The sequence below is a fragment of the Channa argus genome, chromosome 15 (genome assembly GCF_033026475.1).
Source record: "Channa argus isolate prfri chromosome 15, Channa argus male v1.0, whole genome shotgun sequence".
Classification (NCBI taxonomy): Eukaryota; Metazoa; Chordata; class Actinopteri; order Anabantiformes; family Channidae; genus Channa; species Channa argus.
The window spans coordinates 13,724,848-13,751,331 of record NC_090211.1 but is presented as its reverse complement, the minus strand read 5'-3'; the positions used below and the strand labels follow the sequence as shown (position 1 = coordinate 13,751,331).

The 26,484-nt window shown below is 43.8% G+C and overlaps 1 protein-coding gene across 3 annotated transcripts; it reads left to right on the top strand.

Annotated features, from left to right (window-relative positions):
* The first annotated feature begins 242 nt into the window (after positions 1–242).
* On the top strand, positions 243–26,397 carry glis2b (GLIS family zinc finger 2b). 3 transcript variants are annotated; one of them, XM_067476764.1, is made up of 7 exons: positions 243–1,336; positions 17,314–17,522; positions 17,642–17,772; positions 20,486–20,623; positions 20,705–20,838; positions 20,931–21,049; positions 21,270–26,397. In XM_067476764.1, the coding sequence occupies exons 2-7, from the start codon at positions 17,345–17,347 to the stop codon at positions 22,010–22,012; spliced, it is 1,443 nt and encodes a 480-aa protein (XP_067332865.1). In that variant the 5' UTR covers positions 243–1,336; positions 17,314–17,344; the 3' UTR covers positions 22,013–26,397. The 3 variants fall into 3 exon arrangements, with proteins under 3 accessions (XP_067332865.1, XP_067332863.1, XP_067332864.1); XM_067476762.1 differs by having other exon boundaries at positions 244–1,336; positions 20,468–20,623; XM_067476763.1 differs by lacking the exon at positions 243–1,336 and adding an exon at positions 16,654–16,746 and having other exon boundaries at positions 20,468–20,623.
* Positions 26,398–26,484: the final 87 nt, after the last annotated feature.

Genomic DNA, 26,484 nt, shown 5'->3' with positions numbered 1-26,484 from the left:
AGAAAACATTTTAATGTTTTTAGTGAAAATAGAAATGTAGTTTGCATCGTATTCAAATAAACTTCCTGTTATTTTCACACTGATATAAATTGTATTCACGTTTGTTTGTTTTGTTTTCACCGTGGCGGTTATGTTATTTGGATCGTATGGATTTATAAGGGTGAACATCTAGATTTGTATCACAGGACAGAGAGTTGTGTAACTCCTCAGGCTGTGTTTGTTTTCACGGCGGCCTGTTGAGACAGAGGTGGTGGTCATGAGAACAGAGAACTGGAGAGGACAACAAACAAACGGATGTGTGTTATCCTTCACGAAGGCCTGTTGTAGGAGAGGAGCTGAGGCGCAGAGATGGCCATGAGGACGGAGAGAGGGCGGGAGAGTCTGGAGTTTGGAGAGGAGCCGGGGACTGCCCATGGTGGATGGGCGGAGCAGTAAGCATGCGCTGAGCTGGCAGACTCTGGGCTGGTCCTGACGGGCTGGCTGGGCTCCGGGCGGCTGTCTGTTCGCTTCAGACGGTCGTGGGGGAGATTACCATCAACACTCTGCGTCTCCTCGAGTGCTCGCTGGGGGAAAAAAAAGAAGAGACACACACGGATAACTGCGAGAAAACAAGCACGCAAACAAAACCCACCTCGGCGTCTGGGAAAGCACCGAAGGAGAAGGAGACGACCCTCTCTCCCTTCTGCCCCCCACACCCCGTCGCCAACCCGCCCCATCTATCCTACCCACCACTTCGTGCCATCCCTCTGGTCTTAACTGCCCTCCTACCTCCCCCCAGGAGAACCACGGCCACCCATAGGACACCCCTACTTGACCAGCGTTGCCAATAAGCGATGCGCTTTGAATTTAGGAAGAAATCACCTTTGCGCTTTTGATGCACAACACAACCAGTGGTCTTCATTTTTTCTCGGTGGGAACAGTTAAGGCTACGGATCTAGGTGTTTACACTTTTTGACGGGTTTCCAGTAGCGTGATAACATGTTCCATGTATCATCCCACGGCATCAAACAAAGCTGTCATTCCACAGATTAGTCTCTATTGAATCCACGAGCTGTCAGTGCGCGGCGTTTAGCATATGTTTGACTTTTCCATGCTTAGAAATAATCCTGACAATGGTCTGGGAGCGGACCCCCTCTCCAGACACCTAGTGATATTTTTTCAAGACGTGTCAGCTCTATATTTCGTTTTTATCGAAGAAGAAGCGACAGACTGACGAGGAGTCACTTGACGCTGACGCCGTTTGTGCCACAGGACTTTGCGTGCGAAGTTTGCACCGGGAAGAGGGGGACCGAGTCGGAGATATCTCAGCCACATCCACGGCATTTCCCCCTGTGAGGTAAGCCAGGAGCTAGCCTATACTGCATGTCAATCGTGTATGTTGGGTCTATTTGTCATGCATGTCCACGTTGGTCGGAGTGCACTGCAATAATGTGAAAAATCGCTCGAGTTCAAACAGGGCAGTGACCTATTTTCAGACTCTCCAGCGGTGCGCCGACATTCTGCAGCCTGGACTTCCCATACTCAAGGCCGGCTGTGGCGAACGTGCCTTTACCGGCGTTTGTGCCACTAGGCAGATACCGTGACAGTACCTTTTTTTTCAACATGAGCGCAACCCCTTCTGCATCCTTTATAAACTAGTATCTCCCACTTAAAGCCCGAGAGACATTTTTAATGCCTGCCCTATATAGGGGCGTACATCACAGCCCAGCCAGCTGTTGTGCAAGATGTAGGCTTGTTCAGATGTCTGATGTTCTGTCACAACATCTGATAAAGAGTTCAACGTGTACAGACTGCTGACAGTCACTCACACTAGTGATGCCTGGGTAAATAATAAAGTAGCTAAACTGTGACCTAGGGTACATAAGGTCAACTTTCACTAAAATCACGTTACAAATTTGTGTTATATTTCTATGTGTTCTTCTTTGCTCAGGCTGATGCACACAGTTGCAGCATACCATGGTGTTTTCTATATTTTAACCTCTTTCAGTCTGTTTTACATCGTAAATGATGTATAACAATTTTTGTTTTAACCAATTCTAACTTGAGGCCAAGCATGTAGTGCAGGGCTCAAGGATGAGCATAGGCAGAGCCCTAGATAAAGAGCTATTTTCCTCCAATTAAGCAATTCACTGTCCCTAAGCCTAATTGTGTGCACACTGGGACTGGGTTAGGGATGGACCTTCTCCCCATTGGCTGCCTCCCATGGGCCCATTGTTTCAGAAGATGCCAGGGGAAAGAGCTAAGCCCTGCCAAGGCAGACCTAACAAGCCCTGCGCTGAAGTGGAATAAGGCCTGATCGTTAAAAAGCATTAGGCCTCAATGCAGATTGAGGCACACTCGGGGGGCTATGCTTGCTTTTCAGATTAGAATAGGATCCTTGTACAGTTCCAAGGTGACCTCAAGCCAGTATGTGAACAATATGAACATGTGGGTGCATGAGAGAAACTGTCTCACACACATAGTGCGTGAGGCTGGAGGACATCTGGCTATGGACCCACTGAAACTCTCCCAAAGTATGTTGGGAAAAGAAGTGGTGAAAGAGGCAACATGGGCTTTCTGCGGATGGAGGACTTTGATTCCCTCCTCTCACTCCCTGTTCCAGGCCCCTGCCATTTAATCCATAGCCACTTTCTGAACTGTGAGCACAGGTGCTCCTCACATCCACAGCCCGCTTTCCACATTGTTTATCCAATCAGCTGATGATCAGTTCAGCCCCAGGTCAACAATAACATCCATCTGACAGTCCGAGACTGCAGCCAAAAACAGAGCCATCTATCACCATCAGCACCCTGGTTATTTAGGCAACTCCTTCACTCTCTCTGCACTTAGTCACTGCAGTGAAAAGGCTCTCATCTCTGCCATAAAGCCAGATGTCCGCTGGGGTCCAGCTGTGTATCCCTGTGGTGGTATTCCACACTCACAGGATATGTGTGCGTGTTTGTGTAGGCAGCCTTTTCGCTGTACATTTTCCCATCCTGACTGCAGATGTAGATACTTAGTCAGCTGCTGGGAGCACCAACGTAAACATAGTTTTAGTCAGAGTTAAAGCTTTCACACCAACTGGCTTCATCTGCTGTAATTGGTGCACCAGTGGATAAATAGTTTCCACAGTGCCAGTCTCTGAAATCAAAAAATGGGTGCGGTTGTCAACCCCCTCCCCGGTTTCCCCCTTCCTGAGATTTTGACCCTACCACAACTGTGTGACATCATGCCCCTGAGGTCCCAAACTGTGAGGGAGAGGCAGCTGCTTTATGGTGGAAAAGGTGGACCCTATGGCATATTCCTGCGTCAGAGGATAACCACGAAGCATGTTGTGGAGGGATGGTGGGAACTCACAGTGCACTTGTACTTAATGCCTTGGCTAATAAAAGTGCAAAATGCATCTGATATGAAGAGAAGCATGTTCAGCTGATTCTTACATTGTGCAGTATATACCCCACAAACAAACTCTCATCTGAAACCTACGGTGACAAGAGAAAGTGGTACAAACTGTTGTGTTCCACCAAAATATGTTTGACAGTGAGAAAATCAAACTCTGAGGTGGACTAGAACTGCTCAGAGTAAGGGAGTAGGATGTAAGTGGTGCAAACCTTCACTGGAAGAGTTAGTGTGAGTGTTTGAATTAATATCACAGTGGGGTTCCATAGCTGCTGGGGATTACGGTCAAGCCGAAAGGCAACTCAGCAGCAGGGGAGAGAGGATTACAGTGGTCAGTGAATGAAGCAGCATGCTGTTAAAACAAGGCACCTGATACACGCTTGCATTTATCTTTACAGGGATAAGAGCCTCTTAGATTCCCACAACAGATGTGTCCTTTCTTTGGTTACACTTAATGACAATTAATAGATTAGTAGAAAATGAATGCTAACCAGTTTGAGAGCATTATTGTGTTCACAACAACCCTCAGGGTGTGTCATTTTTCTGACACAATGCATGTAATGGAGTTGCACAAGCCAAGTTTTGAGCTCGCTTTGGGGAGAAAATGTCAGAAATAGATAATAGATAAAGTACCTGCATGTCCCTTCAGTGAAGCATGCTGGAGAGGGGATGCGGTTTTTAACAGTGTCATTGTCTGATGTGGATAAACTTTTTTAAAATCGCATAAAACAAGACAGTTGGACACAGTTTTTATGTAATTCTAAATGATTTTGCTTTCATTATATAGTATATTCTTGTAGTACTGTACCAACAATTTACTATAATTCTTGCTTTGAATCCACCAGTAATTGCGAACTAAACCTGTATGTATGAAATGTATTTTGAGTTACTGACAAACTGGCTATTTAACTCCTGATATTGAATGTACGTAATACCAGCAATACCAGCTACTAAATGCATGATTGTGACTCATTCAAATCCTAGTAGAAACTTAAAAACAACTTGATGCCTTTCAACAAAGTTCTCTTATCACAAATCATTGCCATGTGTGCAGCAGTGGAGGTGACACACTCGGTCTTTGGAGTGCTGGGGTGGATGTGTCTGTGTGGAGTGGTGGCCACGCTCCTGGACACACACATTAAGAACAGACAAAGCAGATACAGGGCTTGACTCACACTCAAGTCACAAACTGAAAGAGACCAGCGCATACCGCTTTGCTGGCTGGGCTCACGGGCCGTGCATTTTTCTGCAGTTAAACTGTAACCACTAATCACCTCACGGCCTCTCTGTTTCCTCCCGGAGCAGACCATTTCTGGATCCCCAGGGTGAGTTAAATAGGCACTTTAGGGGTATTTGGTCTACCCTTTTTAAAATCACCTGTGTGGGACATCCCAAATGAGGTCTCTTGCTCTTTTAGTGAGGATCTGCCGTGGTGAAGTTTAGGGGTCAGCTCCTCTGCTGCTGCGAGTCTGCAGGCCTGCATTTCCAAAATAAACACAGACAACTCAGTGCCTCACTCCAGCTACCCCACCCTACCTCTTCTCATTCTCTTTAATGTTCCTTCTACACTCCCTGCTCAGTATTTCTATCATGAGAGAATTTCTGCTTGCTGTGCCTGTCAGACAATATACAGGCCATGTCTGGGGTAGGGCACACTTGATGAGGAAATGTTAAAAAATACAGACATGGAAGAATAATAACACTGTAAAGGAGCTGTCAAAGTATCCACACAAGGAATAAAGTCTCCTTTTTTAATGTCCATTTTGGGGTAGTTTCAACCAGCATGCTTAATATTTAACTTTATACCTGATAGTAAAAGTTGATCTAATAAAGCCTTTTAGATATCCGGGAGACCTTTTCAGGTAGCCGTGTCTGGTAGAGTAATATGCTCACAGCAATGGAAACACAGCCGGTTTGTATTATTATTTACTTGCTTGGCCAACACCCCGGATTCTCTGGTATACCCTCAGTAGCAGTTCCGTCTGACTGAGGTATGTATGTGTGCGTTTGGTTGTTTGAAGAGAAAAGAAAGGGAGGAGTTGGGACAAAAGGGGCTCTGCCTGTAAGCATGGGTGAGGAATAACATGCTTGGATGTGAGAGATGGGGGTTAGGGATTGACGGTGTTTTTTTATTATTATTGTAGAGAAGGGGGTGAGGCGTTTCAGATACTCAAAAAAAGGCTCTCAAGTCTGGGCCTGGGCTTGGCTCTTTGTCTGGGCATATCCAGTCCTGTCAGCTGGCTTCTTCTAGACTTTGCGCCCTTCACCCCCTCCTCCCTCCTCCATCCCCAACTGACTAGGACTCTCCTCTTTTGCTTTTAACTCTGCTTCTGTTCCCTCTTTCCCTTCGTCCCACCCTCGCATTTTGGTCTCCCACTTTCCATGAGCCCCCAGCTTCATAAGCGACGGGTACATTATATAAGTAATTCCCCATCTTAAACATGTAGTAAAAAAGAGAGAGGGAGAGAGAAAAAAGTTTGGCCTGTAAGTGTTTACCTTCTCTGTGGTGTTGTGGAGATGTTGCCAGCACTAATTCAAATCATATGTACCAGGGCTGTTTTTTTTTCCTTATGAGGGAATATTATGTAATTTGGAAATGTTTTAAGTTTGAGGTTGCAGTTTGTGAAATTAAGCTGCCGCCTGACCTCAGATGCAGATACAAAATAGCCTCACTCTTTTGTTTGCTCGCTAAAAGTTGTAATAATTGACTTTTAGTGGGCAGCTTGAAAAACAGCCATTCCATGTCTCTGTCTTTTACTACGTCCGATTGCTTCTATAGGCCCTAGCTTCTTGTTTGCTCAGATCTCAATAAACTGCACTGTCAGTCAATTTGAGTTTGGCTTTACCTTCAGTGATTCTAAATGGCAGAATGGATTGACGACAGAAAACTGTCTAAGAGCATGACTATCGCCTTGACCTTCAACACTAACTGAGAGCCTCTCTTATGCTTATTCTTTCCAAGGTTGCAGATAGACTGTATGAATGTGTTTGTCCAAACACATTTATTACCCATTGCTGTTCAGTGTGCTTCGCCAAATGAAACAAGAAATCAGCTCCAGATCTTTCTGATGCTTATTTTCAACAGATTGTACAAATTGGACGTGCCAACAATTTTAAATCGAGAGTTTAGTGGTACTCCATTTTAGAGCATTATGCTAAACTCTGTCTGTTGCCATCTCGGTCACTCTCCATCTGTCCCTTTGCATCTGTCCCTCTGCTCCGTTCTTCTGTTTCTCTCTCTTGGATGGAGCCGCAAAAGATGAAAGCTGTAGGGTGGAGCCTGTCACTTAGTTTAGCTAGAACACAGAAATACAGAGAGAAAAAGGAGAGGGATGCGGATAAAGGGAGAAAAAAGAGAACAGAGAAAAGACCCGTCATACTGACCTTGTCTTATTGTCAGCCATGGTGGGAGGGGAGGTGGGGAGGTGGGGCGGAGGGTTACTCCATGTGAGGACGGAAAACACAAAGCTGCTGCTAAGTTGGGACAGAGGCAGAACACAAGCTCTGTGTGTACATGTAGACAGACAGTATAGGAGGCCATGTCCAAATTTGAAGAAGCATGTACTCCTTGATTGTACTGCTGCTATGTTTGCCCCTCCCTAACACTCAAACACACATCACGTCACTTTGTCTGCTAATTGCTAATTCTCCCTCTTCCTGTTTTTTCCCCCTCCTTTCAATATGTGTAGGTTTTGGAAGCTGAGCCCTTTCCCGTTCCTGCTCTGCTTGCATAAACACACTTATATGCACATATAGATTGGTATGCTAACAACCCCCCCCCCTTTCAGAGCACATCTGGTTCAGTGTGCACCCTCCCACTCCCTTGGCTCTATCCTATGCAGCATGCCTGGAGCACAGGTGTCCCCCAGCCCTCTCCAGGGGACCAAGAGTGTCCATCCAGCAATGGTGTGAAAAGGTAGAAAAGCAGATGTGTCTGATGAGCTTTAGCAACCCCACAAAGTGATGAAGAGAGCAGACACCCCATGCCTTGCCCCTATCCTCCTGGAGGCTGTGTTGCATAAAGCTGTTGTTGAGATCATATTACTCTGGCTGTTGAATAAGAAGACTTGCTTCCCAGGGAGTTCACTATGTGCTGTTGGCTTATTGAGTTGCAAGAAAATGAAAGTGGCTGGGGTCAGCGTGTACAGGCAAAAGGGGTTTGTTTCTCATGCGTGTGGTGCCATAATATTCCCGTCCAGGAAATGACTGTGAGACAGGCGCACCCCTCCCAAAGCTGGAGCGGTACCACAGCGCTGTGAACTGGTCTGGACGCCACAGGACACAGCCAGTAGTGTGTGTGTGTTTGTACACATCTGTATGGTTGTACATAAGAGCTGTGTAGCCTGTGTGTTTATTTATGCTGCTAACTATACCTCTTACCCTGATCCTTCAAGTCACTGAAAGGAAAGACCACTCTGGCCCAGCAACTGGTGCTGAAATATAGCCCAGGATGGCTGCCTATTGTAGCACACTTTCCATGTGCATGTCACCCCTATTAATCCACCTTCAGACTGTTTTTAACTGTGCGGGAGAGAAAGAAAGAGAGATTTCTGGACCTCCTCCCATTCCTTCCCACCCAGTGGCTTAGAACTGGTACTGGAGTTTTCACCAGTCAGGGTTTTCTCCTCTTGAGTTCAATAACAGCTGCTTTGGCCACTAAGAATGAGCTTAAAGCTGTGGTGGTTAATTATTATATTATCTGGATGAATGCTCGTGTCTAACCAACTTACCTGGATTTTAAGTAGTGGCCATTGCTGCTTTTTGTAGTGTGTGCTGTGAGAGTCTGGTATTTTAAAGATTTAAGCAGGTGCTGTTTTGCATTCCTATCCTGACCTTGTGCTCATTTCTGCTGCCTTTAGGGGAGGTCTGCCTCTACAAAAAGCAGCACTCCAGGGGTGAATATGTCTGTTGCTTGTGTAGGTGTGGGTGTGGGTGTGAGCGTGTGTGTGTGTGTGTGTGTGTGTACATGCAGGCCTGTTCATAACCATAGCAGAGTTTGAGCTTTTGAAAGTTCTGTAATCTGATTTTCCCTGTTTGAGGGAATTTTTCTGTGCATGCATGCATCTTTACAATGAAAAGATTCATACTCATTATATAAGCACAGTGCTGACACATACCATCTGCACTGACTCAGTTTTTGTCTGCAAGAGTATAGATATAGGAGAACTTTAAACTCAGGAATCTGACAGTTACCCTTGTACAAACATTACCAGAACGTCATACAGAAAGAAATCTAGCAGTTATAAAAATGCTAATGTTGGTGTGAGTCAGCTGGAATGACAGCGTTTAGTGTGGGAGTAGCAAAGAACCATCACTTCCGAAGCACAAACTCTATCCAGCAACCCCAGCAAAACAGACACAGCTGGTTAGTGGGCTGATTAGATGGCAAGGAGCTGGGATGTTGCGCTGTTTGATCATCCAGAATTAAGTGAATTCAAACGTTCCTCCACTACCTTGAAGAAAACCACACACAGAACTCTCACCACATGAGCATGGAACAAAACCCCAAGTTCACCTGTAAATATGTGCAAACTGTAAAACGGAGTTGTTAACTTTTATCACAGTAGTTTTTCCTCTTTGACTCACCAGCTCTGACAGGCTCAGGCTGTTTTTCCTCCCACCCCCCACCTCTTCTTTCATCTCCTGCTGCTTTCCTACTGAGCGTGGTGTGGTGACGCCCCTGCTTGGCTGGCAAGACAACTCCAGACCCTGCAATTGCACGCAGGACTTACAGGATTGCATCACTACCTGTAAAGAGAGGCTACGGGAATGAACTGAAAATGGTTGGGGGGAGGGGGAGGGGGAGGGGGGTTGTGGTGAACAGGAACTCAATGTGGAATATAACTGAGGAGAAGATCATACAAGTTTTTGTTTATGTGGAAGTAAGGTGGCGCAAAGTTGAGAGTAGATGAGTGAGGGAACTTGTGGGGGGTACATTTAGTAGATTGCAGAGATTGTGAGAGGTCAAAGCAAGCCAGGGTGGGGATGTCAATCAAATCTACTGAGGGCAAAAACAAACACACTCTTCTCTTCAGGTTAGTCAACCGGCTGCGTTCACTGGTTCCTGATGTGAAAGTGCTATTTTGTGAAATGCCCCATGTCACTGTAAGATTGCTCACCACTCTTTAAATCCTCCAATACTATTGTGTGAAGTCGCATTAGTGATGGTCAGGTTTACACTCTGTATCCTTCTCCCTCGGTTTAACTGTTTACTGTACTGATACTAGATCGTATATCATAACTGTTGTAGTTGATTAAAAACGTATGCAGTACATCTGATTTTGAATTAGAGGAGGTGGAAGAGAAAGTAACCAGTGACTCAAAACACATGCTGCTACACGTGGCCCCTCAACCGCGTACTGTTCATGTCATACAGCACTACTACTAGGGAGCCTCATAAATTGACTGTGTCTTAGGGGAAGTTTCCTAGCCTCGTGCCATTATGCAGCTACTCAAACCCCTAATACCTGGCTCTTCTTTTCTTTTTCATTTGTTCTGTCAAAGTGGTTCAGAAGGGTCCTTTTACTGCATAACATTTTACAATTATATTTCCACCTTAAAGCAAATGCCGTCCCCTTTGTGATGAATTACAAGAAGAAAAATTAATCTCAGGAGCTTTGCATGAAGGTGTTCTTTCGTGTGAGATGGAAAGATGTGTTTGCAAAAATCACAAAGCAAAAAAGCATTCTGGTAATTACTTATGCATTTAGTAGCAATTACTGTACATATTTCCCTTGAAACCCAGCCTCATCCTTCCATCCATCATTCATCTACAACCTGCCCCACCACACCAGAAGTTGAGTCAGGTCACTGTGTCGTGTAATAATCCTGGGTTTAGCAGGCCATAAGGCTTACTGACACAATGTAAAATCTCAATCAAATGGCTTTTTATAGATCATTCATGGCCTGATTGCACTATGCAGCAGAGTAAGTGGAATTGCCGTTATCTTGTCAAGTCTGGCTGTTATTAGGGTATAGGGTCTGGTGTAGCCTTTATCTCAAAACAAGAATATGTAACATTGACGGCCTCCCTGTAACGTTTAAATCAGTCTGCCGTTAATGTCAAGTTTCTGAATGAACACACATGTTGGTGCTGTAAAGCTATCCACTTTAAAAGCATCTGTTCATTTTCTAGGATGTAAGTCCATAGTGACATACCATATATTCCTAATACATGCATGTTATTGTATCTTATGATCAACTTACATTATTTAGTTGATTAATCTAATCATGGTTTTATTAATAAAATGCCTTAAAAATTAAATTTGCAAGTGAAGAATTCAGACGTTATATTGTTTACAAAAATATAACACAGAAAGAAGCAAAATCCTGAGATGGGAACAAAGGGTTGTTGTCATATTTGTGCTTAACAAGATATTTAAAAAATATTTAATCATTTATCAAAATAATTTAAAATTGATCACAAATGATCAGTTTTGGATGGCTTTATTGGGCTGGTAATCAGTGCAGTTCGGCTTCTACATTATTCACAATGCTGCCTTTAAAACGCAGCTTTTCATTTGCTTTTATCTATGAAAGCTTTTGACGTAACCACAAAGTAATTCCTAATAGGTGGCATGTAGGACAACTAATGGTTGTTGATCAGCATTTTCTAGAAACAGAAATAGCAGCGAATTGTCTCATTGGAGAAGCTAGAAAATAATGTGTTTGGGATGATTGCTTGAAACCTGATTTTTATTTAAATTAATTTTAGATGAATTCATATCAATCCAACAGTGTGCCTGAAGGTCTCCTAAAGTATAACAAAGCAAATAAACACAGTAGTGTCTTGTGGAAAATTAGGACAACAAATATAAGCCTGTTGCATCTTAACCTAAATGCTAATGTGCAACCACAGAGATATTGCTTTAAAGCATGTGCTCTTCCTTTCTCATGTAGCCGTCCCTGTTGACAACAAACCGCAAGCGCGACCCGCCCTCCTTGTTATGTGCCTCCCTCCCTCCTGGCACCTTCCCTCCCGCTCTGCCCTCTGCCTGGAATTCCTCAGTGTCTGAAAGCGCTGGCTCGAGGCCATCAGTAGCTTGCTAAGAAGCTTCCTGTTGCACTCTCTTTCTTCACTCCCTTTATCTTTCGCTTTCTTCCATCACTCACTTGTTTCTCTTCTCCTCTATGTGTTGAGTCGATTTCTCATCTCCTATTCTCCTTTAGCATCTTTATCTCTTTTGCACACTTATATTCTTTTTAATTTGTTGGTGATTATTCCTGTTTTCATTTGAAAACCCTGAAAGAGTCTTCTGCTTTTTTTCTTTTAGTGTTGAAGGATGTGAATGCACGTGTGACTCTGCCTCTGTTTTGCTGCCGTCGTGACTCCAGCACTTCAACAACTGCCTTGTTCTTCAATAGCCCTTCCCCATTGGCTCCATGCATGCCGCTATTACATAATGCTGTGAACGATCCTGCATGCTTTTTTACAATGGAGCAGAGAGGGAGGGGTGACTTTTGTATTGACAGACGGATAACTGAGTTATGGAAATGATGTGAAAGAAATGATGTGAATACAGTAAATAATTTGGCAGTTAATCTATCATTAGAGGCAGAGAGCAGTGCAGCAGAAGGTGACAGAAGATTGGGATTAGGCAGGAAGAGAAAAACAAACTGAAAGAAGAAGCCAAATACAAAACTTAGTGGAAAAATAAAAGCAAATTACAAAAGCAAAGAATAGAAGGATAAAGAGAAAGAGGGAATGAGAGGCCCTGAGGAGGAGGAGGAATAAGGAGTGGAAACTGAGGTTTCCTGTCTGAGGAGGCGGCTGGCTAAGGAGGACAGAGACAGAAAAAAATCTCAGCTGTGTGTGTGTATGTTTGTGAGTTGAGTGATCTATCCAGGAGTGAGGGGTTGAGGGTGTACACAGGGGCTGTGGCTTGGGTGTGTATGTGTCAGCGGAGGTGGGGTCACATGTGGCTATTACCTCAAGAAACGTCAGCAATAACAGAAATAAGAGTGATCATTTCTGGGCCTGTTTTCTTGTGTCTCTAAATCAGTGACTAATGAACTAATAACTGGATATTAACCATTTCAGGTGTTTTTTTTATCAGTGTTTGTCTCTAATGTAATAAGCTTGCTTCAATCATTTTCATGAGCTTTAAGATCTGTCCATCTATAGTAAATCTGGCTATAAAGGAAAACGTAATCTGACTATGCACAGAGTTCTGTGCACATAAACGTGCTAAAATCATGCTACACATGTTTTGTTCCATCTTTACAGCAGTTGCAGATGTAGATGTCAAATGTCAGGGCTCAGAGCTCACACCACACCCACACCTCATTCAGTCATCTTTGAAACCATCCTTCCCACCTGGTGGATGTAAAAACCAGCAGGTCTAGACATGCTCCTCCTAGATGATTCAATCGCCTTTAAATGATCTGTAAAATTAGGATTTGGGTTGCAAACCCTTAAATATTAATATGGTTTTGACTACTCTGTAATAATGTAATAATAAATCCTATATCGAAACTGTTTACTTCAAGAACCTGAATAATACTCAGATTTTGTGAAGTTTGTTTAAGCATAATGATATTTGAGTAAACATTATTATTATAGTGTGGCATTATATACATATATAATTATATTTTTACATACACATTTGTTTACTGCAAATTCTTCTTACTTCTTTCATGATACATATGATTTTTAATAAACCAATACATGCCAATGACTGGAAAATTTAATGGTCAGTCTCTGTTTCATACAAGATTGTTGGATGGGGAAGGTCAGCTAATGCTTGATGGGCTATTAAGGGCAAAAACACTTTTGTCACTTTTCCACTGTGTTGACACTGCACACTTAGATAATTATGTTATTATTCTAACCTTTTGTATATAGAGACTCTTTCTATCCCTGTCTCTTTTAATTTATAAGTTGACCTTTGTGATTTTCATTGCAGCACAATTTTCCAGCATATTAAAACATGTTAAAGCCCTTAAAAATCTCATCAATCAATGCTGTAACTTGTTAGGAGCAGTTGTTCCCACCACGTTCTTTCTTTCGCTCTGACTTTTCTGTGTGTGTTTTTGTGTGAGAATGAAAAAAGAGAGCAGAGTGCCCCAGGGAGAGATGGCTTACGACCTACAGACCACCTCCCAGGGACACAGCAGGAGGGAGATTCAGTTACAGCCAACCTCAGAAGGGGTCACACACAGTGTGTATACACAGAAACACACTCGCACTCCCAAACTCTCACAGAAAACAAAGTATTTCAAAATGTGATTTTGCACGCTGTAACTTAATCATCTTAAACCTCAAAGTTTTAATAGTCTCTGATGCTTTTTATTGGCTCTCATGTCTGGGCCATCGGGCCAAACAGACTGAGCTGAAACACGATCTTCCTCTGTACAGATTTCCACAGATCAGGCTAAAGATCAGTTGGCCTGAGCAGGGCTAAGGGTCAGTACAGATCCATGAGCCTGGAGGTGTTGAAGCACGTAGCCTTCCTCTGACCCGTTGCCCCCTGCGCTACCTCACCCACATGAAAACTCCTGTTTCTCCCACACCACTCTGACCTCTACCCACACTCTTCCCCTACATGCACATATGCATTTGATGTTTTCTCCTTGACTTAGATTCTTGCTTGCCTTGTACCTCACTTGTAACTCGCTTTGGATAAAAGCGTCTGCTAAATGACTAAATGCAAATGTAAATGTAAATGCACACCCGTGCTTCATCAAAGCAGCGGCGATGTAGACCTTGGGTGGTGGATTATGCAGGGGAATAGGTGATTGGGATTACTAAATGAAACACACAAACCTCTCTTTCAGGACTCCTCTTCCGCCACCACTTCCTCCTTACCCTTGCATATCCTCACTGTGGCCCCCTTGGTCAGCGCTCCTCTGCTCTCTCTCTCCTGCTCAGCTGCTGCACCCTATATTTACTATGAGAGAGAGAGAGAGAAGAGAGGGCCCATGGACGGTACAATGCCGCCTTTCACAGAGAATTCCGACCCCACGGCTGAGCAAGGAAGTCTGCATGGGGGCCAGTCAACACCCCTTACCTAATCTTCACAGCTACCCGTCACTGAATTTTACACACACACGTGCATATCTCACTGGCCATCACACAGTAAACACCACACTTTCTCCTTCTCTGTATCACTTTTTCTCTCATTTGGCCCTGCTTTTTGTCTCACATTTCCCACAAACCCCCTCTTAGTGACCATGGCTGTTTGAAGGATGTAGACTAGATCCTGTAACTCTGGTCCAAGATCCACACCTCGTGAGTCATTTCCCAACCAGTCTCCACTATTCCCCCTCTAAGAAATAGTCATGAGGGTGGGCTGAGGTGAAATTCGTCAGTTGGGACTGATTCACCAGGAGCTGCTTGTCGACTCCCCTGGGATCACATTTTACAGTTACAGCCACATACCACAAAATACAGGTGGAATTTTACAAACTGCTGAGTTTCTTGGAAGTCCATGTTAGTCTCAACTGCGTTTGGTTTGTCTATGCTCTTTGTTATGTCGAGGTAAGGACACATTTCCATGAGGCTGGTTGATGTTTGAGCAGGAGAGGGATAATTATCGAAACCTGATTAATAAATTGGAAAAGATGAGGCTTCTAGTCCATTATAAAGTATACAAATAATGGTTTGCTTGAAAAGTGCTTCTGTGTATGTGGGGACCCCTGTATTGTCTCTCAGCCTGTCTCAAAGTGACAGGAGCCGAATTTATTTCTATTCTGAGTTTTATGGAACTCAAAATCCCATGTCTGCTTTTCATCGTGTTTTACAGCATAGATTAAAATGCTGATGGGAGGCCAGTTTTTATTTTTTCCCTGCTGTAGAGGAGAGTAGGATTTGTAGCAAAGTTAAGCTTGAGCCTGGTCTGCACCTCAGGGTAAGAGCTTTAACTCATTTGAAGTGGATGACAGGCGATTTTCTGGTACTTTAGCCAAACAATAAAGCCCAAACTCTTGGCAGCATGTGTGGTAGCAGTTAGGAGTTAGTCATATCCATCCAGTCCAGACGAGAAAGAGAGATTTGGTATGAACCGCAAGCTCATTCTAAATGAGGATCGTATCTGCTCTGACAGATCTAAACACGTTTATTTTCACAGATAATGACAACGATTCCTCACACAAATTCTTTATGGTCAAAATGATCATTAGAGCAAGTGCCAGTAATTCTCCTCCTTTATCATTGCACAAGTGAGCTAAGCTAACTGATGGAAATGATTCTACTCAGTAGATGGGGTATAATCTATCTTTAGCAGCCTGCACATATTCTGGATACATTAAGCAAAATCTAGAACAATGGATTCATCAGTAGAGAGCAGAAACAACTTAAGAAGTAATAAAAAAGCATACATTATACATCATCTCTGGGTGGCTCCTGTTCATTTTTTAACTGATCACTGACATTTTGTTACCATTACAGGGGGCTTTTGCTTGTCTGTAATCACTAAAGGTTATATGTGCTAAAATGTTTTTTGATGTGTATGTGAAAAACACGAGTTGAAATACATGCATCAGCACAAGATCTCTCTGATGGCTCTGTGTGCATATTACCACTGCAAGTATCAGTATGTGTGTATATCATCTTCTTATCTATAGCTGAATGTGTGTGTACACCCCCTATAACCTCCCTGCAGGCTGTGTGTATGTGAACTGGTGGCCATCCCTCATTGGGCTGGTGAACCTGGTGACCTCTCTGCTCCGTGCCTCCCAGACACAAGGGTTTCTCATGTGGCCCCTGGCTCTCAAAGCCCACTATTCACTAGCAACTATGGCTTCTATGAGTGTGTTGACCCCACTTGGCATGTGCATGAGCAAAAAGGAGGAAGGTTGGAATTTGTTAAAATTATAGTTGGATTTATTTCTCTCTTCATCTGTGTGTGTGTGTGTGTGTGTGTGTGTGTGTGTGTGTGTGTGTGTGTGTGTGTGTTTTCTACGAATCTGTGTGGAACTGTGTATGCACACAAACACCATTACATGCAAACTGGGAGATGTTTTACATAAACCCAAGTATGAATATAGGACACTTGTCAACTGTGTGTTAGTGTGTGTGTGTGCATGTGTGTGTTTTTGTTTCAGCCTGCGAAGGAGCAGTGAACCCGAACACGCTGTGCTGAATAGAGAGCTTGGCTGTAAACCAGCAGTACTGTACAGTACCAGCACTGTTTGTATGTGTGAGGAAGTACATTCTGAAGGAAGAATTATCTTTGTGATTATTTATTGTACCTCATTTATGATTTAAACTCATAATCTTTTCACTGACTGTAGAGTTGTAATGTTTTGTATTTGTTATATGCTTTGCATGGTACCACACAGTGATCCCGGTTTGGTCCAGGGGCTGCAGAACTGAACATTACAGCTAAATGAAGCGTCCTGCCCACATCCCTCAGGCTGGGTCCAGAGGTCAGTGTGTTTTAGACGAGGGAGGAGGTAGACGGAGTGGGTGCAGCTGGACTTGAAGACCTGGGGGATTGGTGGTGGGTCTCAAAGGTCCACGAGGTCCGAAGGTGCACAATGTAGGGGGTGGGGGTCGCTGGAGAAGGGGTGGTGTGACAGGGTGCAAGGGCCAGTGACTGGCCAAGGGGTGGGGTATAGCCTGGCCGGCTGTGATGGTGACCATCTGGATTAGATTGTAGACATTCCACACGAAGACTGTGTGAGTAAAGGTCAGCATGGAAAAAGGAGGGGGTCACTAAGATCTGTGTATGTGTGTGTGTTTATTTTTCTTTGGCTTACTCAGTGTTTCACTTTATGATTGTGGTCAGTTTGCCATTGTTGACGAGTATTTCTCAACTAGCGGGATTGTGGTATGTGAGAGACTTTTAACCACATGCGCATGGGAGATACTGCAGGTGTGGGGAGTCAGTCCTCTCCAGTCGGTCACAGTTTCATGTTGGAAGTTAACTTTTCTTGAATGTGTGTCATAAATTAGTCCCACTTGGCCTAATTTTAACCTTCAGTTACCCTCAGTTTGTGCAGGTGGGTCAGTGGTTTTGCAGTCATGCTGTCCCTAGATGAGCCCCTGGACCTTAAACTCCCTCGACGGACCAATGGGCGAGACAGAGGGGTGCGCTCACCTCCCCTCTCCCCACTGCATCCCAAGCGAGCTCGCCAGCTCCGCATGGCAGATGATGGCACTGCAGTCATAGAGCCAGCCTCGCCAGCTTCTCCGCGCACAGGTATGTCACAAATGTCTGTTTGAGAAAAGGTGCAGAGCAGTGAGAGCAGAGTCCCTACCAGGTGAGAGGTCATCTCACCAGGTGTGTGTGTCTGTGTTTCTGTGTGCGTGTTATGTTAGGTGTGCAGGTGGTCCCTCATGATCGAACAGACACCCCTACGCCCCCTGCAGTGGATCTGAGCATGTCTCCATCCTCCCGTCAAACCCCTAGCTCTCCAGAAATGACCAACTGCAACTATGTCCCCTCAGGGGTAAGTAGGACAAAACTTAAACACATAAGCTTACACAACAATTCAGGAGTTCCACTATAGACTGTGTTTTGTTCAAGAATACCTCATACCTCAATCATATACCATTCTAGATTCAGCTCTGTGTTACTGGATCAATGCTGGTATTTCAGTGCAGTAGTGAGTGGCCAGCACTTGACATGGTGACTCAGCCTGCTGAGGTTAGCAAATCAGGAACAACATCAGGCTGTGTCATACTGTCCATAAGCAATTGGGCTGTGCAAGGGGTGGGATGCCTGTGTGTGTGGGACAAAAAGGAGGGAGTCTCTTATCAAACACCTCTTGTGTCTCCAACAAGTGCTTCTGTCTGTCCAACTTGCACTCAGCAGTCCCACCACCATGATGCGTGAGTTTGTTTGTGTGTGTGTGTGTACATGTATAATTGGATTTAAGAAACGGTCCAGCCATGCAGACCTCACGCTGCCTAATTCAATGCTACACCAATTGAATTGAGACAAGCTGGCTGGAAGCATTCAGCTGCCCTACATCCCACTAGCCCCCAATCCCATCGCTACACATTCTAACCTTTACTTATCCCCTGCAGGTACAGATAGGACACTTTCACTCCCCTCTCTATCTCACACTCAAACATACACACACACAAGCTTCTTACACAATCCTAAATCCTGAAAAGTTGGGAAGATGTGCAAAACGTGAATAAAAACAGAATGGAATGATTTGCAAATCTCATCAACCCATATTTTATTCATAATAGAACATAAACAACCCATCAGATGTTGAAACTGAGACATTTTACCATTTCATAAAACAAAATATTAGCTCAATTTGAATTTGATGCCAGCAACACAACTAAAATAGTCACTTCCCAGTCTCAAAAATGTCTGGGAAGTGAGGAAACCAGTTGCTGGACTTTTAGGAGAGAAATGTTGTCCCAATCCTGATGCAGGAGTCTAGCTGCTCAACAGTCCTGGGCTTTTGTTGCTTGATTTTTTCTTTTGTATGATGCACCAAATGTTTTCTGTTGATGAAAGGTCTGGACTGCAGGCAGGCTAGTTCAGCCCTCGAACTCACCTGCGAAGCCATGCTGTTTTGATGGATGCGGTATGTGGTTTAGTATTGTCTTTCTGAAATCTGCAAGGTCCCGAGGTCCCCAAAAGGGACATTGTATGGATGGCAGCATATGTTGCTGTTAAAGCTCTATTTACTTTTCTGCATTGATGGTTCCTTTCCAGATTTGCACCATAGGCACTAATGCACCTTCATAACATGAGAGATGCAGGCTTTTGAAATGTTTGCTTATAAACTGGATTGTCCATCTTCTCTTTAGTTTGCAATACATGGCTTCCATGGTTCCAAGAAGAATTTCAAATTTTGATTCATCTGACCACAGAACAGTTTTCCATTTTGCCTCAGACCATTTTAAATCAGCTGTGGCCCAGAGAACACAGCGCTGTTTTTGATTATATTATATACTGTATACACTCTGCCCTACTCTACATTTGAGAGGCTCTGCCTCTCTGAAATGCTTCTTTTATACCGAGTCATGTTACTGACCTGTTGCCAATTAATCTAATTAGTTTTCAAATGCTCCTCCATTTTTTAAAGATTTGTGGCACTTACTGTTCCAGCCTTTCACACCCTTTTTTAGATGTGTTGCTGCCATCAAATTTAAAATAATAATATTTTCTATGAAATGGTAAAATATCTCAGTTTCAACATCTGATATGTTGTTTATGTTCTATTGTGAATAAAATATGGGTTGATGAGATTTGCAAATCATTGCATTCTGTTTTTATTTACATTTTCATATCTTCTCAACTTTTTGGAATTTGGGTTGTAGATGAACAGCTGCTCACACTCACATGTCCCCTACAGCATCTTGCAAAGCAGCTCACATAGTTTTGCATGTAGAGGCAGAGCTCAGTGCAAGGAATTGGTCTCAGTTTCGTGAATTTGTCACATACACTTTTCTGACATAGCTAAAGACGATGAGATGGCTACAGGTTTGTGATCCGTTTGCCCCCCGGTTTTCTCTCTCTCGCTCTGTCTGTGCTTCCTCGCTGTCACAAGACAGGTCAGAATTACAGTATGTGTCACCTATTCTAAATTCAACAACACCTCTGTCTGTTTTCTGCCTGAGCTAGGTAACACTATGTGTGTTTGTCTCCATGGGTGTGGGAGAGCCAGTGAATTAGCTCTTTGAGCCCCAGCTGAGTTTCAGTGAATCCTAACAGCAAGCACGCTGAGCTCAGGGATGTGGCGAGGTTGTGTAGCAAGCAACAGGTGACTGCAAGAGAAAAGTGGATTTGAAGAAAAAGGTGAAAATATCAGCGGTTGTGTACTTGATTGAATAAAAGACAGTTTTATATCTCTGCACTATCCAAATGATTTGCTCTAAACCTGTAAACTTTGTGGACTGTCATCTAGATAAATTATTAGTTCAATCTCAAAGATGCCTTCTGTAAAGTGCTATAGGCACAAGAGCTCATCCTATTATCTACAGAGGCGGTTTTTACACTGGTCCTGGTGATTTTATATTTCTGGCGGCAGGCAAGTCCCTCTAAAGTACCCATACATTTAGTTTTCAAGTGTCTCGGTAAATGTGAGCCTCAGTAACATGCATACTTCTCTCTTCATGATGTACCAGACTGACAAAGCCCATTTGCTCTCACTCCTCTTTTTTCATTTTGCTCATCAGAATTGTCACATCTCACAGGCCCTTCAGTTTTTTGTGCCAATTGGAGCTGGGACTGGACTTCATCTGCCATCCTCCATGTTCATTGGCCAGACAAGTGATAAGAGAGCCTCTCCTGAGCTGTCAGCAGATGAACAACTGGCCTGTCACTGGAAGAAAGTAAATACATTTTATTATTCTGTTGTAGTTAAACTACAATTAGAACAAATTCTGAAATGCCTAATGCTTTCCCTCCTCCAGTGCCATCTGCTCTTTGACTCCTTGCAAGACCTGGTGGACCATGTCAATGACTTCCATGTCAAGCCTGAGAAGGATTCTGGCTACTGTTGCCACTGGGAGGGCTGTGCTCGCAAAGGGAGGGGCTTCAATGCTAGGTGAGAAAGCCGTACAGTTGCGTAATAAAATGTACAAATGAGATGGATACTTTAACAGGGAGCTGGTTTAACTAGCTTTTGTCCTTCTGCAGGTATAAGATGCTCATCCACATCCGCACTCACACTAACGAGAAGCCCCACCGGTGTCCCACCTGCAACAAGAGCTTCTCGCGTCTGGAGAACCTCAAGATACACAACCGCTCACATACAGGTCAGTGGTGCTGCTACATGCAGTGAGTTACCAAAGGAAAATAATAAATATCAAAAGATCAAAAATAAGCATCAGAAATTGTAGTTAGATAGGGGTACTTCAAATATTACAGATATACAACTTTAAATATTTATGGAGTTGAGCAAATATAACCTTTGTGTGCTTAGTTTATTTTTTATTAACTATGGACAAAACATCTGGGTCCTCTTTTGCCCTGCAGGTGAGAAACCCTACATTTGTCCTTATGAGGGTTGCAACAAGCGTTACTCAAACTCCAGCGATCGTTTCAAACACACGCGCACACACTACGTGGACAAGCCCTACTACTGCAAAATGGTGGGCTGCCTGAAGCGCTACACAGACCCAAGCTCTCTCCGCAAGCACATCAAAGCCCACGGCCACTTTGTGGCTCAGGAGCAGGGCTCCACCGGTGGGGTAGGCTCAATGCTAAAGGGGACTCAGAGTGGAAGGCTTGCTAGTGGTGGGGGGAAGGATTCTGAGCTGCCCTATGTGAGTGGAACCCACATTATCATTCCAGGGGCAGCGGCTGCTCTCATGGGAGGCCATGCTCTGCAGGGCCTAAGTGGCACCCTACCTCTGTCACCCCTCAGTCCTCGGCCCCTGGACCTCAGCTCACTGGGCTGCCCCAACTCACCTCCAGGCAGCCTGGGAGGAACACCCATCCTGTCCTTTAACGGCTCCCGACTGGGCTTGGCTAAGTCCCCTCTGCTCTCCCCGGCATTCCCCTCATCAGCCCTAGGTTTGCCAATGGTGCCCATGCTGGGGGGCACATCTGAGCGCAAGGCTCTGAGCCAGCAGGGAAAGAGGGGCCGAGAAGAGGAAGCAGAGAACGAGGTGATTGGGGGGGTCCTAAACCTCTCCACAGGAGGATCTCATGATCCCCTGTCCTGGGTGGTCATTCCCCCAGGCACCGTGGTGCTCAAGCCAGCTGTGGTCAACTGAACACACACACTCACACACACACACATACATACACACACACATTCCAGAAGAGCTCAGGGGGTTGGGTGGGATGGGGAACGCCATAGTAAGGGTACAAGCGGTCAAAGGTGATGGGGATTGGCTTGCACAATCATGTCCAGGAAATGCATTTCGGCAAAAGGTTGAACAAGAGAAACTTCAATCAAGAAAACAACAGATAACACTACACCTCACAAGAACTAATACAACGCAAGCCTCTGTTATTGTTGGGAAACCAAGAGGCCCAAGAACTCTGTTCAGGAACATGTATGGTTTGGTATTTGTGTCACAAGACCTGACAGCGGGCATCTTGTTGCTTATTTTATACTCATTCCTGTTAGCTGGTTCTGTGAACAGGGACCACGATCGTAACAGTCTTAGTGCTCTGTGTTCTTGGAAAAGTCCTGATTCTGTGATAAGTATTTATATGACTGTGCTTAATCGACAGTGTGCCTCCAGCTTAGCAGTGAGAGAGATACGCTATGAAACTGAATGACGCACTCACAGTTAGGCAAATGTGCACGTAATAGGAAGATTCTCCACAGATGATTTTAAAGTTATGACCTGTTTTTCACAGGCTGCTGTGATTAATATGATTCAGACAAGCTTGCTATACCAAAGCAAGTGAACTCAAAATGTCTTGGATTTGTGCAGGCAAAACCTGCAACTTCAGGTCTGAGACACTTCAGTTACAGACAAATCTTTATAGTATCCGCTGGTTGTAGTATCGAAACCTCTAAACTGCTGCTAACCTCTCAGCTTCCCCAGTACGACTTAAACTGGGAGAGAGCACTTTTGACAATCTGCCCCCAGTGTGGGGAGGGTAACCAACATGAATCAGCCTAGTCCACCTGAATGTGTGTCAGGCGTGCAGACAAGGGGCTTTTAGGATACAGAGCAATCTGAGGACTAAACACAGACAAACGGTGTTACATCACCTGACAATGACCAATCATCCTTCCTCTTTTACACAAGTGAAATTTAAGCGCTGGTGTCTCCGGCTCCCCCCTCTGGTCAGATGAAGCACACAACATCCCACTTACCACTTACAGAACTAGCACTGTTATGCTCCTGGATTGTCCAGCTGCTTTCCTGTAATTGAATAACCACGGTCAGTTTGTGCATGAAAGGACCACTGTGCTGAAAAACACTAGTGTCTTTTATATTTAAAAAGTGACCCAATACAAAACCAGCTGTGAAAAACAGGTGGCCTCCCAGTTGTGGCCCAACTCTGGCTTGTTGGTTGCAGTTTTGTCCCGTGGTGAACAAGTCTCATGCTGTGCCAAAAATACCTACAGAGGGCAAAGTGGGATGTGTGTGTTGTGCCACAGAGGGGGGTTTGACACACTCAGTGCCACGTACAGCTGGACTGACTAGGAAACCACACTATTGTAAACTGCCTCATGTTACTCTGTCCAAAGGGGCAAAAAAAACAAAAAAAAAAAAAACAAGACAAAAAAAAGACTCGTTTGACTTCTGGGAAACTTTTCTCATGATTCTATTAAGCTGTCAACAAGCACTTAACATAAACTATATTCCTTATGTGTTTTCTGACATGTTGCTGCCAAGTCATGGTCCTTGTTTTTCTGTAAAGGTATTTTTCGCTGTGGGGTCCTTTCAGCTCACTGCTGATGCATGTATGATGTTGACTGCCTTCCCCACCGAGGAGAGGTAGGGGAGCAGGAGAGTATCATCACAACACAAGGAATAATCCCTCAAGAGACTGACACACTCAACCCTCACTTTCTTTTCACTCCTCTGTCTCTCCTCTTCCTCTTGGCTTTTGTTAGTGTTGGGCTTGCTTTTCCTGCACCCAGCCATAGAAATAATCAGTTATTGATGTTTTATATTTTTGCCTTTTTTTCTTTCTTTTTTTTCTTGCTGTTGTTCAGACGAGACATTTTTTCTGATGTTGAAGTTGCTTTTACTTTTCTGCTGTCAGCTTTCTGCTGTCAAGTATGAGTGTCTCAAGGGGTTGAAGAGAAGAAGAAAGTTAGGTAGGCTTTAGTTTTGTTTTGTTTCTTCTTTTATATTGTCATTTTGCTTTTTAGCCATGCCTAGTGGCAGTGTCTGTTGGTTGGTCCAGTTTGAAAAACCTCAATCACAAAAGGGTGAATTTTAAACAGACATTTACAGTCCCCTGAGAATGAATGCTACTGACTTTGGTGATTCCCTAATCTTTCATAGTGCCACTTTGAGGTTGTCACTTTCAGTTTTAAGTGAAATATCTTATCAACTATGGACTGGATTACAGTGAAACCTTGTCTAGACCTTTTCGTAGCCCACAGGATTAAGTGTAATAACTTTATTGACCTTTTACCTTTTAATCAAGCACCATAACCAGGTCAAAATTGTAATTCTTCAGGTACTTTGAAATACAATGACATTCCCATCAGCCTAGGGCATGCTAGTTAGGCAATTAGAAAATGTTGAAACTAAGATGGTGAACGATGAAAATGTTACAGCCAAACAACTGTTACGTTACATTTTCAGTGTTAGTATTTAGCTCATGTTGGTGCTCAAACAAGGCCTCGTTTGTTTCATCTTGTTTCTTGTGAAATGTTGGATGTGGCTATCTGTTCAAAGCTGCAAAGTCCAAAAGTCAAACAGTTTGTGAACGAGAAACACCTGCTTTATGGAGGAGATGATGTCACACCCCTCACGTACAATAACAAAGAGAGGGTACCAAGTAACACCAAATGATATTGCTGTTAAACTGGTTATCCATACTCTGCTACCCTAGTTTGGTTTTCAGTTTCCACGGTCAACTAAAGGGAACCATGAAGAAATTACTTCGATTGGCAAAATGGCGAGCAGCCCTGGGAGAGTGTGAGAGCAAAGAGAGAAAGGATTGGCTGAATGAACAAATGAATGGACAGGGGCTAGTGAGAGATGTGGGGAGAGGCTGTGTGCCAGGAGAGGAAAAGAGGCAGAGGAGAGCTGTGCTCTGCAGCCGCCCTCCATCTGGCCACCTACCCAGCAAACGGCCCTCTCAGCTCTGAAGTCACTGGCTGTGCTGTGCCCAATGTGGCAGCCACTCACAGGCATACCAGCTTGCAGAAAACTAGGCCACTGAACTCTGTCTGCCCTCTGGGTTGTTTCTTTCTTTTTTTTTTTTTTTCATTATAGATTAAACCCAAAAGGCTCAACTCCTCCACCTTCCGGCCACAACGCTTTTAACGGGAGATAGAAAAGACAGGCAAGCTAACAATTTGCATTCACAATAAACAGAAACAGTCCTTGTGTATTTTGTGTTCTGTGTCAGGCTGTCTGCAGGGCCTCAAGGACTCACAACAGACATGAACTGTGTACCTGTGTGTGTGTGTCTGCCTCAGTAATTGTTAGTCGTCATTATCTCAGACACCCCCCACCCACACTCAACACCACCGTGACCTGTCTCTGGGTTCAGGCAGAATCCCTCGTTGTGAGTGGACAATCCTGGTCTGTGATGTCATCAGAAACAGGTGTTAAGTAGGCTAGGCATGGTTTCCTTGGCAACAGTGAAACCCACAGATGCGGCAGCTCTCCTCCTCCTACTCCTTTTCCCTGTCTGTCTGTCCTCTGCTGGTCGAAGCCAGGGACAGAGACTCAGCACGACAGCAGAAAGCTGGATAATATGACACGGATCCTCCCTGGGTCCACATCTTTTTAACATTAAATAAGCTGTATGATCCATTAACCCTTTGAGCTCAGTCTGTCATAAACTGCACTTTTGTTCCTCCCATTGTGTGTGTACATACAGGGATGCTTCCATGTCCTTTCCACATCATTGTAGAGTGTTACCCATAATTTTTATTTTCTTTGGGAACCAAGAATAATTGTAAAAATCCTTCTTACTGGCTAAACTGTTTGATTTTAAAGTCTTATTTTTCTGACATAAAAGGGGTACTTGGTTCTGGAGATTTTAAAGTAGATGCTATGAAAAGTGGACCTGAAATACAGGGCACAAAAAAATTTGTATTTTCTAGCTAGGTCAGTGTGATTATAAAGAGGTGCCACAGCGTTGCACAAAAGGTTCATGATAAGACTAAGGCCACGCAAGGCCTGTTCCAATTTCTGTTTTTTTGCACATTTGTGAGATATTATGTCAGTATTTTAATTTTTCCAAGTGCCTTTTTATTATTATTATTATTATTATTATTATTATAGGGAAAAATATAGAAGTTATACATTATATGAAAAAAAGATTATATGAATATATTTTTTCCTGGCATCATGTTCTGTGGTTGAACATGCAGAATTTTAGAGTTGTAAAAGTCTCCAATTGGTACAACATAGCGGTGTTCTCCTGTTTTAGAGGAATTTTATTACGATATTGATAATAATGTCAATGAAAAGAAAAATGTTTATTAAAGTTGCATTTGATACTTGTGTGTGTTCATTTTTGTAACAAATATACAAGACATTAGAAAAGACATTCTAAAAGATTAAGAAGCAAAATCACTGAGCTAAAT

Coding starts and splice junctions, on each gene's coding strand:
- glis2b (XM_067476762.1), top strand. CDS start 17,345: ATGCTGTCCCTAGATGAGCCCCTGGACCTTAAACTCCCTCGACGGACC. Junction 20,624..20,704: donor TGGCCTGTCACTGGAAGAAA/GTAAATACATTT, acceptor TCCCTCCTCCAG/TGCCATCTGCTCTTTGACTC. Junction 20,839..20,930: donor GGGAGGGGCTTCAATGCTAG/GTGAGAAAGCCG, acceptor GTCCTTCTGCAG/GTATAAGATGCTCATCCACA.